Source organism: Diachasma alloeum, unplaced genomic scaffold (assembly GCF_001412515.2).
Source record: "Diachasma alloeum isolate Michigan unplaced genomic scaffold, Dall2.0 Dall_scaffold_00255, whole genome shotgun sequence".
Lineage (NCBI taxonomy): Eukaryota > Metazoa > Arthropoda > Insecta > Hymenoptera > Braconidae > Diachasma > Diachasma alloeum.
In genome coordinates, this window is record NW_021680400.1 from 393,393 (window position 1) to 405,560 (window position 12,168).

Genomic DNA, 12,168 nt, shown 5'->3' on the forward strand with positions numbered 1-12,168 from the left:
TAGTTGATGCATTACCTTAGGAAATTAACGACGGATGACGTGATCGGACTTAATTAATTCTATAATAATAAATTGCAATCATTAGATTCATGGTATCGATCAACTTTAATCAGTTGTAAAGGCAGTCCAAAATCAGTGAATTCTTCACGACAATTATCAATTATCTTCTCAAGACTCGATTAATCAACTAGTGAATTTATTCGCTCGTTTTCTCTTGCTAATAAATTATCAATTGAATTATTTATTTGCTTCGACTAAAAGGAATAAAATTATTCTGGGGACGTGAGAGTGCACGAGCAAGAGAAAATAAATTTTTTTTTCGTTTGTTTTTTCTTTTTTTGTTTTATTACAAAAGTGGCTTTTAATCACTCCACCAATTCAACATGATTAATTAGTGTAACAATGATTGTAGTTTATGTTTAATAGTTATTCATTTTACGATTACTATTTTAGTCTTAGAACATATTCGTAAATTTTTTTTTCTACGTAAATGCGTAACTTCGGAAGCTATAAACAAATTCGACAGTTTGTTGCTTCACTTGGCGCTTCTCGATATGCATTTGGAAATTCCAGATGAATAATGGAGGGTTGAATGGAACAAGAAAGTTGATTTTCTTGAAGTGCTCAAGAGCAATTTTTAGAAATTCAGGGATAAATTTGTAAAAAAAATGCGCCACAAACTCACAGTCAAAATCAGTTGACCGAGATAACTACCAATTACTGAAAGACAAAAAATGATGTCTGAATTTCTCTGAGCCACTTTATTATTCCCTTCAAAATGAAAAATTTCACCCTAAAATAAACTAAATCTCGTAGCACCTTCAGCTTTAATTTTTCAACTGAAATAAAAAATGCAACTTTCTTTTCATTTGCTTCCGCCGGATCAAAGCAATTATTTACCTTTCGAACGAAAGTAGTCTCATATTTTTCATTGTATCATTCCATTTTCCGTCATCCATTTGGTTTATTTTGGCATACAAAATAATTTTATGTACAGTCAGATAATAGTCGTATTTCGTTTTTAAACTATTCAGTTTTTTGTCCTTTNGGGGGGGGGGGGGGGGGGGGGGGGGGGGGGGGGGGGGGGGGGGGGGGGGGGGGGGGGGGGGGGGGGGGGGGGGGGGGGGGGGGGGGGGGGGGCAGGGAGAGAAATGCAGATTACTGTTGAAGATTCAAAGAAAGTGATTTTCAAACTATTTACATGGAAAAAATTACGATTCAATTAATGAAATTAGGATAATTTACGAATGGATAAATAAATTATTTGAATAACTTTGACCTATCGTCTCACTCTCGTGTGTCCCAATGGAGTTGTACACAGATTCCTCTGAACTAACGTGTTCTGAGTTTATTTAATCCTTCGATACGAATTGCAATGAAGTGATGAAACAAGGAAAAGATCTGTTTCATTTTGTGACGAATCAGTTTTTTTCGAAATATCTTAGGATATTCAGAAAAAAAAAAAATGAATTTTTAACACTCCAGTACTGAATGGAAAGATGCGTATACATTATTATCTCTTGCCTTGGGGATGAGAGAACGCGGAGTTAAGAAGTTGAGCTCTAGTGCAGGATAATTTTATGAATGAAGGAGTGGAGCTACTTTTGGCTTTTATTCAAAATTTCACGAACCATTTTGCTTTGTTTGAGATCTGTTTTCATACAATTTTCATTTCATATTAGAGGATAGTTTTTTTTTTAGTTGAGGGTTATTTGCCCGGTTAACAGTCTTTGGAAGTAAGAAAATCTACTGAAATGATGAAAAGAAACGTGAACGATAATAACTTGAAAATTTTATTCTTTTTCAATAACTCGACGAAACGATTTGACGGTGATCTGAAGAGAATAAATAATCCTCTTTTTTATTCTCTTCGGGTCACCCTCATCTCACTTTATGCGGTTTTTAGAAAATGAACAAATTTCCTAAGTATCTTTCAAATTTTCCCATTCATTTTTGACTGAGAATTTATGATTCAAAGTTCTAGCCGCATTTTAGTAGTTTTTTTTTCATTCCGACCCACAACTAAAAACAAAAAAACAAGCTTTCAGCATTGAAAACCGTTTTTTCTCCCCTAAATACTCAAGAAAACCTATAAACACCACTCACTCCCCACTCCCAACACGTCCTTTCTCAACTGTAAAAAAGGAATAGTTTTAATTTTCCTCTCTAAACAATAAAAAACGGAAAAACCCTAGGGGTTAAGTAGTCCCTCCTCGTCTCGATACTACGTAGTGTGTGATTGCTGGGACTGTGACAACTTACTCGAACTCTTGTGTTCTCTCGTGTGCTTCTCCTGCAACATTAAATCACAAAAAATTTTCCCACATCTGTATCGGTTCCTGCGAATGATAATGATAGCTGAGAAAACAATAATGAAAGAGCATAAAAATTCAGTTGCACATGCACCAAATAATGAACTCAACGTGCAATGAACCCTCCACCCAGCGATCAAATGACCATTGCAATATTTTTTATGAATTAATGAGGCGATCTTTCACATTTTCAGATGTTTTTTTTTAACTGTTAGTAAACAAAATGCGGATGTGCATAGGTGTTCACATTTGAAAATAAATTGAGACAAAATAACTACTAAGGTAAATTTATGGTTTTTTTTCTTTCTTTATCGTACAATTGAGTTTATTCGTCTTTTTATTAAAATTTTTATTTCATTTTTGTGGTCCACTATTGTTTTTAGAGAATCTCTGCGGATGTCTTCATATTTAAAAACAGAACAGACAGAACAGAACAGAATAGAACACACTGGATACAATTAATTCATACAGAGAGAAATTAAAGGTAATGTAAATTTTCTTCTATTTTCAATCCTTGAGTTAATTACAACAATTGTCGAGTTGCATTCGGTAGCTCCAGAAAACAGAGATTATTGTTATAAAACTTTCATGCACTCCCTCACTCACTCTCGTTTAATGCATTCACCTTAGCAATTATTTTGTCCTTAGAAAACACCCAAACACTGGATTCGATTGATTGCGTCTTCATTACGATTTGACGAAATTGTTTAGCTAATTTATAATGCCTTAGGACTAATGTTTTTGACAGGCGAATTTATTTGAATTCAAAACGAATTTTCGTTTTACTGTTGAAAAATATTTATTGAGCAAGTTTTTTTTTTCCTTCAGTTGTGAAGAGGTGAAAATGATTTTTATATTTGCAAAATTCTAAATTTTTTCGTTTCAATTGAGGGTTTTTGATCCTTCCAAACACTTGACCCTTAGTCCAAAACATTGAGAGGCTTCAAGAGTGAAAAACACTACTGAAACGTGGAAAAAACTTTGCGCCAAGGATGAAAACATTTGACCATTAATATAATTTAACTCTGCTAAAAAAAAAAACAAAAAATTCTGTATCAATCTCCCCTGAATATTGCAATATCTATGCGTTTTTTTTGCAAAGCACGGAAAGAGAAAAGCAAAAACTAATTCTCGAATTGACTTGAATCGACTAGCTTCACCACTTCGTCCCTGAAATATTGTTTTTTAGAAGAAGAGTCTGCGAGTTTCTTCAACATAACGAAAATTCGGATTTCACAAATTCATACATTTGCACAAGTAACTAAATTCATCGATTGATGATCATGTTCAATTACTTGAGACAAAAAAAACACAAAAAATCTCGATTACATGATTCGTATGTCGTATAAAACAGTGAATCTATCGGATGAACTGAAAACTGAATGGCAATTGGGTTGTATCTTCTTAAATCGAATAATTCCAGTTAAAAATGCCGCGTCTTCTTTTATAATTAATTAATAAAATACAACTAAGCGATAACACTTTTGCCCTTGCTGTTTCTCCTATTATTTCTTCAATTATAATTATCTTCAATTCTCAATTCGATTCAATAAAAATTCAGCAATGATTTTGCTCCACATTCAATGGAAAAAACTATCAAAAAATAACAAAATTACGTGAGTAAATTGCAAACTGAATAAACAAAAATACTATAAAATATTCGAGAGAGAGAGAGAGAGAGAGAGAAAAAAAAAGTGAGTTTAATGTTTCCAAAAGGGTAAGTCAAATTTTTCTTAATAAAAATCCCTAAATCTGAGGGCAATTCTCCCTACAATAAGAAGAAATAAAGGGCAATATTTTCCCCCTCGTCTCGTCCCTGACTCAATCTATCTACCAGGTATCCATTAAAAATCGTAACAAAATCAAAACATTGATATATATAATAGACAACAGTATTTCCTTCTACAACTGAAAATTTGCTCATTTTTTTGTGTTTTGAGGAGTCAGCATATACATTGAGTAATTATGTACACACATTTTATTATTATTCTAATTATTTATTGGCGTCCTTTTGGCCCCAAGAGTCCTTTGCCAGCAAAGGTAACGCCTCATTAATTACTTTTCACTTATAAAACAGGAAAAAAAACATTTGAATTATTTCGTGCTTTGATGGAGGGATTATTTTCACAAATCTTCTCAACCCATTGTTCTTTGCATGATTGGAGAGCATATGAGGAAGAGTCTACTCAGTGTTCAATAATCAATAAGTAAATACAGAATAAATTTTCTACGAATAAGGAAATAAAAATAAAACAGAAAAATTGAGTAAAGAAACTATAAAGTAGTACTATGCCATGCTTTTCTACTTGATTTCCATTTCTACCATTCACAATTCAGATGCGATTTTTTTTTTCAGAAAATTATCAGAGGAAAATAAAGAGTATTTAAACTATTTAAGTGAAATTCGATATTGCCAAACGTATACTCTAGAATAGAAATTATTCCCAATGGGGGTTTAAGAGATTTTGCCATTTTCTCCAAGTAACCACTTTTCCTCACTCCGGAGGAGGTGGAGGTGGCACATGCACCTCATTGGGATGTGGTCCCTCGGGCAGCGGAGGCATTTGTTCCTCCCTCGCGACAAAACTCGGTGGAGGTACAGAAGTATCAACCACCCCCCCATCAGCCATAACCACCCCAGGAAACATGGAGAATCCCTGTTGAAAACCCCCATAAAATAGCCCAGGATCACAGAAGTAACCACCAGGATACATATTAGGTGGTGGATACGGATAAAAGTACTCCTGTTGTCCTCCCCCCCTCAAAAATCCCTGTCCCATCATTTGTCCCCTGAATCCATCACTCTCCATCCCCTGATAATACCCCATAGCCCTTCCAAAGCCAAAGCCCCTCCCCCTTACCTTATTGCTTGTAGTTCCGTAATGCCTCCCATTCTGTCTCTCAGTCGTCCTCTGTTGTCCAGCAGCACTCTTCTTGCTGGCAGGACCAGGATCCCCCCCTGATTCCCTCTCCCTCTCCCTCTTCCTTGACTCAGGAAACTCTACCCCTGCCCCCGAAGTTCTGATTTTAATCTTCAAGGAGCCCTGAGCATCCTTAGCAACAGTCTGAACAGTAGTTCCTGGCTGTAATCTTTCCTTCGGTATTTTGAGAGTTAGCTTTGTTGCACTAGGACTCTTCCTCTCCTGGGAAGAATTATCATTAGACAGATTCAACTTGTCCTTAGGTATTGTGATCTTGATGGGAATAGTGGAGTTGTTCTCCTCCAGCACCTTGGTCTTCTCCTTGTCCTTCTTCTCCTTGTCTTTCTTCTCCTTGTCCTTCTCTTTATGCTTGTGTTTATGCCTGTCCTTGTCCTTATGCTTGTGCTTATCCTTCTTCTTCTTTTTCTCACTCTTATGATGCTCTGATTTTTTCTCTGACTGTTGAGGATTTTGGGGGGGGACACCTGTCACATCAGGAAGTGCAGGCTGTACAGGTCCTGATAGAGCGGATATATCGACAGTTGACGTGTAAATTTCCTCTTTCACTTGCTCAGGCACTGAATTCTGGAGGGATTCTGAGTACTGGCTCTGGCTGAGAGGTTGACTGAATGTACCAGAGTCCGATGACTGGAGTAATGAAGGCATTGGTGCCAGGGGCTCTTGGAGAAGTGCTGAGATACCTTGAGCTGACTTCATAGGACTCAAGTACTCAGTTTTTAATCCTGAATCCAGTCTGTCCAGGATCAACTGATCGAGATCTGTTTTAGTTTCCAAGTCCATTCCATTCGTCAGGATGTGATGATCAGTGTCGAAGGATTTCACCTGTTTGAGGTCACCTTTTCCATTGGTCGAACCCAGAGACTGGAGGGGCTCTGGGAGCTTTCCAAACATCTTTACGAGGTCAAAATTACCAGGATCCTCTGGCTGCACTCGATCCTCTGGTCTCTTCTGAGGGTTTAGTGTCTGAGGAGGGCTGGGAAAGCTCCCAGGGAGTTCGAAATGACCCTCAGGAATGATTCTCTCCTGTTTAATAGCCTTCACTGGAACAACCATCGGTGGAGTTTTCTGCTTAGGGGGTTTCGACCTGGAGACGTTCTCTCGTGGTACCTTCTCAGGACTGAACAGAGACTTGTGTTTGGGGACAACTTCCTCTGGTTTCAATCGCTTCTCGCCAGGTTTTGCCTCCTCGATACCTGTAGAATTTTTTTTTGTTTCAACGTTTTTTTTTTCATTGTACAAACATATTTTTTGAGGACAAAAATTTTGATTAATTGGATTAATGGCTTTTCTCCGATTTATAACAATGCTCAAGTGGATGATTTATTACTCACCGTTCTTCTGGTCCTTCTGAGGATTCTGCAGGTTTGTCGGGTTCACTTGGGGTTTTAAGGGAGCTACTGCTCCAGGTGTCTTGTGAAACTCGTGGGGCTGAATATTTCGTCCAGAATTATGAACAAGTGGTTTATCCTGATATTTTGAGGGATGATGGGACTGTTTCATCATCGTAGCTATGTAATCCTCCTTTGTGAGTTCCTGTCTGGGTTTCAGGGGAGGCAGGGGCTTCTCGATCAGCTTCCTCACTTCCTCCGATCTCTGCTCCAGGGAGTCTGGCTTTCGTTGACGAATTTGTGAACTATAGGGCTTTGGCTCCTCTTTTCTGTGTTCAAGAAGCTTGTGGCGAGGATCGTTGTAGCGACGATGGAGATGATTGTTCTGGGATTTTTCCAGATCCTGGTGGTCTGGAGGATTCACCACCAGATTTGAATCCTTCTGGTATTGGGGTTGAGGAGTGGTTGGAGGGGGGGGATTTTGGGAGGTATGGGGGAGAGCTGGGGGTCGCTGACGAGATTGGGAGTGACGTTGAGGGGGTAGAGGGAGTTTAGGGTCTGGCCTATGGTGATGATTGTGGTGGAGAGGTTTTGCGGGCTGAGGATGCTTTGGGAGGAGGTTCTGGGGTGGCTTGTGGTGATGTTGGTGATGGTGCTTCTGGGGATCGTGGGGCACCAGTGAGTTGCCGAGTTTTTCTCGTTCCAGACGTTCACGTTCCTTTTTCTCGCGGTACTCTCGGTCGAGCTGGGGGCGAGACGTCGAGGGCTTTGTGTCATCCTTCTCCTGTGGAAAGGGACGAGCTGATTGGAAGGTTGGACCTCCGTCTGGGGCGGGGGAGTTGACTTTGCGGGGCTCCACGTCGAAGGGTGAGTTCGGGAGACTTGGGTGATGCATTGTGGGACTCTGCTTCTCCGACATTGACATTATCTTCTTCTTAAGACGAGAGGGGCATCTGTCAAAGATGTGGAGAAACTCGACGGTTAGTTGTTGCAGGAGTTCGGAGGTTACGGTGCGGTCGACATACCAAAACCAGTGCTTTCCTTCGTTACTCTGGGGTATCTGGGGATTAAGAAATTTTTATTTCCAAGAGTTCTTAATGGCTTTTGAGAAATGGAATTTGTGTAAATAATTGAGATAATAATTCTGGATTTAAATGATCTTGGTTGCTTTATTTTTTTCACAATTTTTAGAACCATCGATACCTGCCTGATGTTAAATTCAATGGAACTCACCTCCCAATTTGACCACTTGCAGGCCAAATGGATGCAAAAACAGGCAACCACTGTCGGTTTATACTGCAGGCACATGGTCGTAAGATGTAAACTAAATTCCCAAACAGAAGAAAATAATTTTCATCAATAATCAATGACTCTCATCCAATAAATATCTATCTCTACCATGAAAATCACTTACAGGTATAAAACCAACTAAAATCTAACACAAAACTACGTGAAAGAAAAAACATAAGGGAGTAGAAGTTGTATTTCATGGGTTTGTGTTTAAGAAATTATTCATTTACCTGAACGAATTAATCCTTTCATTTTTTATAAAACTTTTTTTCGGTCTCTGAGACTCCAGTTTTATTTACTCTTTTGGTTAAAATATCATCAGACCACCGTCCCAATTCGAACATTCAGCATAAAAAATCGGAATTCAATTGACAGCACTTGAATTATTTCCAAAGAGTTGTCGAAAATTCAACGAATTTTTCATACCAAAATTGGAATCCAAGTGCAGGACAATTATTCCTCAATTTATATGCATGGTTCATGGTTTTTTCAAGAGACAGTGCATACATAGAATTGATCGAATCTAGCATACAACTCTCATAGACCAGTGTCTGCTGATTATTTTGTTTCATATTTTATGAAAATAACGGGTTTTCGAGTTTATAGAGTAGGTAATTTTGATTAGCCACCTGTTTGACGCCATGAAGTATGAAGTCTGGGCTAAGTCCTTGCTCGCTGGAAAAAAAAATTTTTTTTTTACACTCAGTACACAATTTTTCGACCGTCATGGGAAAATTTAAAAGCTCGTGCACATTTAATGAAACTCATTATTGAAAGCTTTTCGTAAATACCTTTAACTAACTGACAACATCTGACAACATGAGTATGTGGATGATCAATGGCAACGTCGAAGCCCAGAGTTTGAAGCAGGACATTTTCGTTAAACACCAAATCCTGGGCCTGCTCAAGATAATGCTGAAATGTTAAGTTTTTCAATTATTTATTGATAAATAAAGAAATTCTAAAATTGTTTTTTCTCATTTTAAACTTACATCAGATTTGGTGTCTGGTGTATTCTGGTCTTTGTGAAGACACATGTGTGCAACCTTGATAACATGCTCCAATTTTCGTGGTTGTTCCTCGACTTTGGCAGCGAGAAACAGGGATGCTGCTGCAATTGCATTTCTGTGGAATTGCGCTAGCGAATGAAACACGTAGAACCGGTGCATATACACTATTGCTGTATTTATACATAGTTGTGTACTGTTTTATATGGAATTATTTATTAAGGAAAATAATAATGGCTTGATTGATTTATAAATGTATAAATGCAACAGGAGAAATGGTTCGTGACATTTTCTGAAAATGAAACACGGAAAAACCAACTCTTCAATTATCTCACATTTCTCTCCTGAAAAAAAAGGATTACCCATCCTCATCAATTCCTGCCTAAAAATCCCTCATCCCCTTCAGATCCCCTTAGCTGAACAAAAATTCTCACCCAAATTAAAAAAAAAAAATTCGTCCCTCACGTTAGTTGGTAGACCTGTCAAAGCCACAGACAAACAATGCCGTCCAAAAAACGTGACCCGAATCGCCATTGTCCCAGGGCCCCAAACAATTGCCTCATCCCGCAAGAAAAGCTCTTAAAATAAAGCCCTAAAAGCCCCCTGCCCTACGAAAAATCCCCCAAAGCCCCCTGAGCCCCCAAAAGTGTCCCAGGAAATGAGAAAATGCTGAAGCTGCCCACAGTAGTCGATGCTGTTTACAACGCACTGGATTCGTCCACCACACCAGTTCAATTCCGAAAAAAATGCCCCTCGAGGGCACTTAAACGCCCACAAAAATTTCCAAACAACAAAATAAAACCCTTAAATAGGATAAAACGAGGCGAATGTGTAATGAGTGGGTGAGGGGAGGGCGGAGGGGGGGGGGTATTTTCAGTGATGCGAAAAAAAGGATACACGACGAGCCTCTGTCCCATGTCCTGGATAAAATTAGCTGCCTGCTGTCTGTAACTCAACTCCTTATCAGCGTCTATTCCGTTTCGCCTCGATGGTGTACTTGCTAATTGTTCTTTTGTAAAGTACCATTTTTCGTCAGCCGCCATTTATATATACACAACTACCTATTTCAGGACTTCACAACACACCGCACCACCTCTCTGTAATAGTAACCTCACAGACTGAGGGGGGGTACTGAGGGATGAGGGATGTTGGGGGGAAAGGTGACTTGGCGATAGGTTCAGGGGGGACGGCTGTGGCGACGCCACCGGACGTGAGTCACGTAGTCTGTGGCGGGATTTTTTTTTTTCAGTAAGAAATTGTTGGAATCAATTGTATACAGTTCCCTGGTAAAACAGTCCGATTATTTCCAACTGGGTGATAAAAAATGAATCGGCGTCAATGATATTTCTGTCTTTGCCCGTTAAATTCGGTTGATAGATCTCATATTATGCATATTAGTATAATTTCGTAACGAGTGCAAAAAAGTGTTTTTTGGCGAGTGGGAGGTTTTATATCACGAGCCGAAGGCGAGTGATATAATCCCACGTGCTAAAAAACATTTTTTCACGAGTTACGAACAATATTTTTCGTCACAGCGTGATGAAAACATCATTAACGCCGATTCATTTTTTATCACCCAGTCGGAAATAATCGGACTGTTTCACCAGGGTTTGAATAAGTTCAATACTTGAGGAATTGCTCTTCTCTTCATATAGCAAAGGCTATTTTTCATTCATTATTTGTGTTTTTTAGCAATGGAGTACTCTGGACATTACATAACGTGAAACATAGCTTGATCTTTTCAAGATTGAAATCTTGAATAAATTCTAAACGAAAGTGCATATGAGTAGGAACATTCTAGTTGATTTTAGGCTCCGATCGACAGTCTAGTTTTATTGATAATAAATTGACTTATATTTCTTATTTAGTCAATTTTGTAAGCCATCATTAAAAAAATTGAGAATTAAAAACATTTATTTATATGAATTGAATTCCAAATAATTAATATTGCATCTTGAGACTTTTCAAAATCATAATAAGTTGATAACAAAGTGGCTGATATCCTCGTATCCGAACGCCAAATGCACTGCTGTCACAAGCACTCCGAGGGGAAAACGTTCCCGGCCATAGAAAAAAATGTTGTATCAAAATGGACTGTTGTTATACGGGTTCATTGCATTTAATGAATGATGACGAAAGGTGAATGGAGAATTGTATAACATTGTGCTTGAATGACTCGTAAATCCTATCAAAAACAATAAAACGACAATGCTAATCTCCTCAATGCAATTACTCTGGACAACAAATCCACGCGTTATTGGACAAACTGTTTGATTGATGGCCGGTAATGTGGGAATCGTTACTACCTTTAGAGTCTCAATCGTTCAGGAATTGGTAACCCCGTCAGCAAATTCAAAAAATACTACGTGTTCAAGTAAAACACTGCATTAAATCATAAATAAAAATATTTACAATATTTTTAAGATTCAGTGAATCAATGAAGACAAATCTTACTTGTTAGGGAAATTCGCAATAACTATTTCAAGATTATCTCGCAACTCTAGAAATTTCTTGATTTATGTCTCGGGGAATTAATATTTACTTCATTCTCACTCAATTTTTTGACACGTGTCATAATTAACATCAAAACTTTATCTTCAGAAATTGAAATCCCTACATTCTGATGACAAAATATATATATATTTTTTTTTTATTATGTACAAACCCTTCTCGGGTTATTTACAAAAACTGTGCGGCTATTTTAAATTCTAATTCCATTTTTCTTAACAAATTCATGTATAATTTCTAATGATTTTAAATTCTTGGATACCAGGAATGCATTTATGGTAAATGGTCTAGGGAATCGTAATTCAACCAATTTGTTAATCATTTGTTCCCTTCCTTTGTTATAATGAGGACAATACCAAATTACATGTTCTATATCTTGTGTCTCAGAGTTATCTCCGCAAGTGCATTCCGGGCTACTTACAATATTTTTCCTGTACAATGATCCATTAAGATAATAGTGATTGGCTCTCACTCTATCGACCCAGACAATTAAATCTCTCGGGAGCTTTTGTCCCCAGAACCACGGTTGTTTTTTTTTTTACTATTCCAGAGATGTCTAAAATAGTATGTCCCTTTTGGTTTCTGCTCCCTTGTAGATTCACCTAGAATAGTGTTCGTAGTATCTAGCCAACTTTCTGATTTGAATAGAGCTTTAAAGTCTGTGGCAGGAAGTAAAAAAGGTGTTTCACTTTCCTCCGTTGCGTTTTTTGCTAAGGAGTCCACCTCCTCATTACCTCGAACCCCCACATGTGCAGGAATCCAGCGAAAAACTATTTCTGTA

The 12,168-nt window shown here is 38.0% G+C and overlaps 1 protein-coding gene across 1 annotated transcript; it reads right to left on the reverse strand.

Moving 5' to 3' along the window:
• Window positions 1-1,125: 1,125 nt before the first annotated feature.
• Window positions 1,126-9,983, reverse strand: LOC107037539 (cyclin-T2). Its single transcript, XM_015256150.1, has 8 exons — window positions 9,777-9,983; window positions 8,865-9,075; window positions 8,664-8,787; window positions 8,502-8,547; window positions 7,816-7,906; window positions 6,586-7,642; window positions 5,174-6,447; window positions 1,126-2,293 (listed from the first exon to the last, which is right to left on the reverse strand). The coding sequence occupies exons 1-8, from the start codon at window positions 9,920-9,922 to the stop codon at window positions 2,225-2,227; spliced, it is 3,018 nt and encodes a 1,005-aa protein (XP_015111636.1). The 5' UTR covers window positions 9,923-9,983; the 3' UTR covers window positions 1,126-2,224.
• Window positions 9,984-12,168: the final 2,185 nt, after the last annotated feature.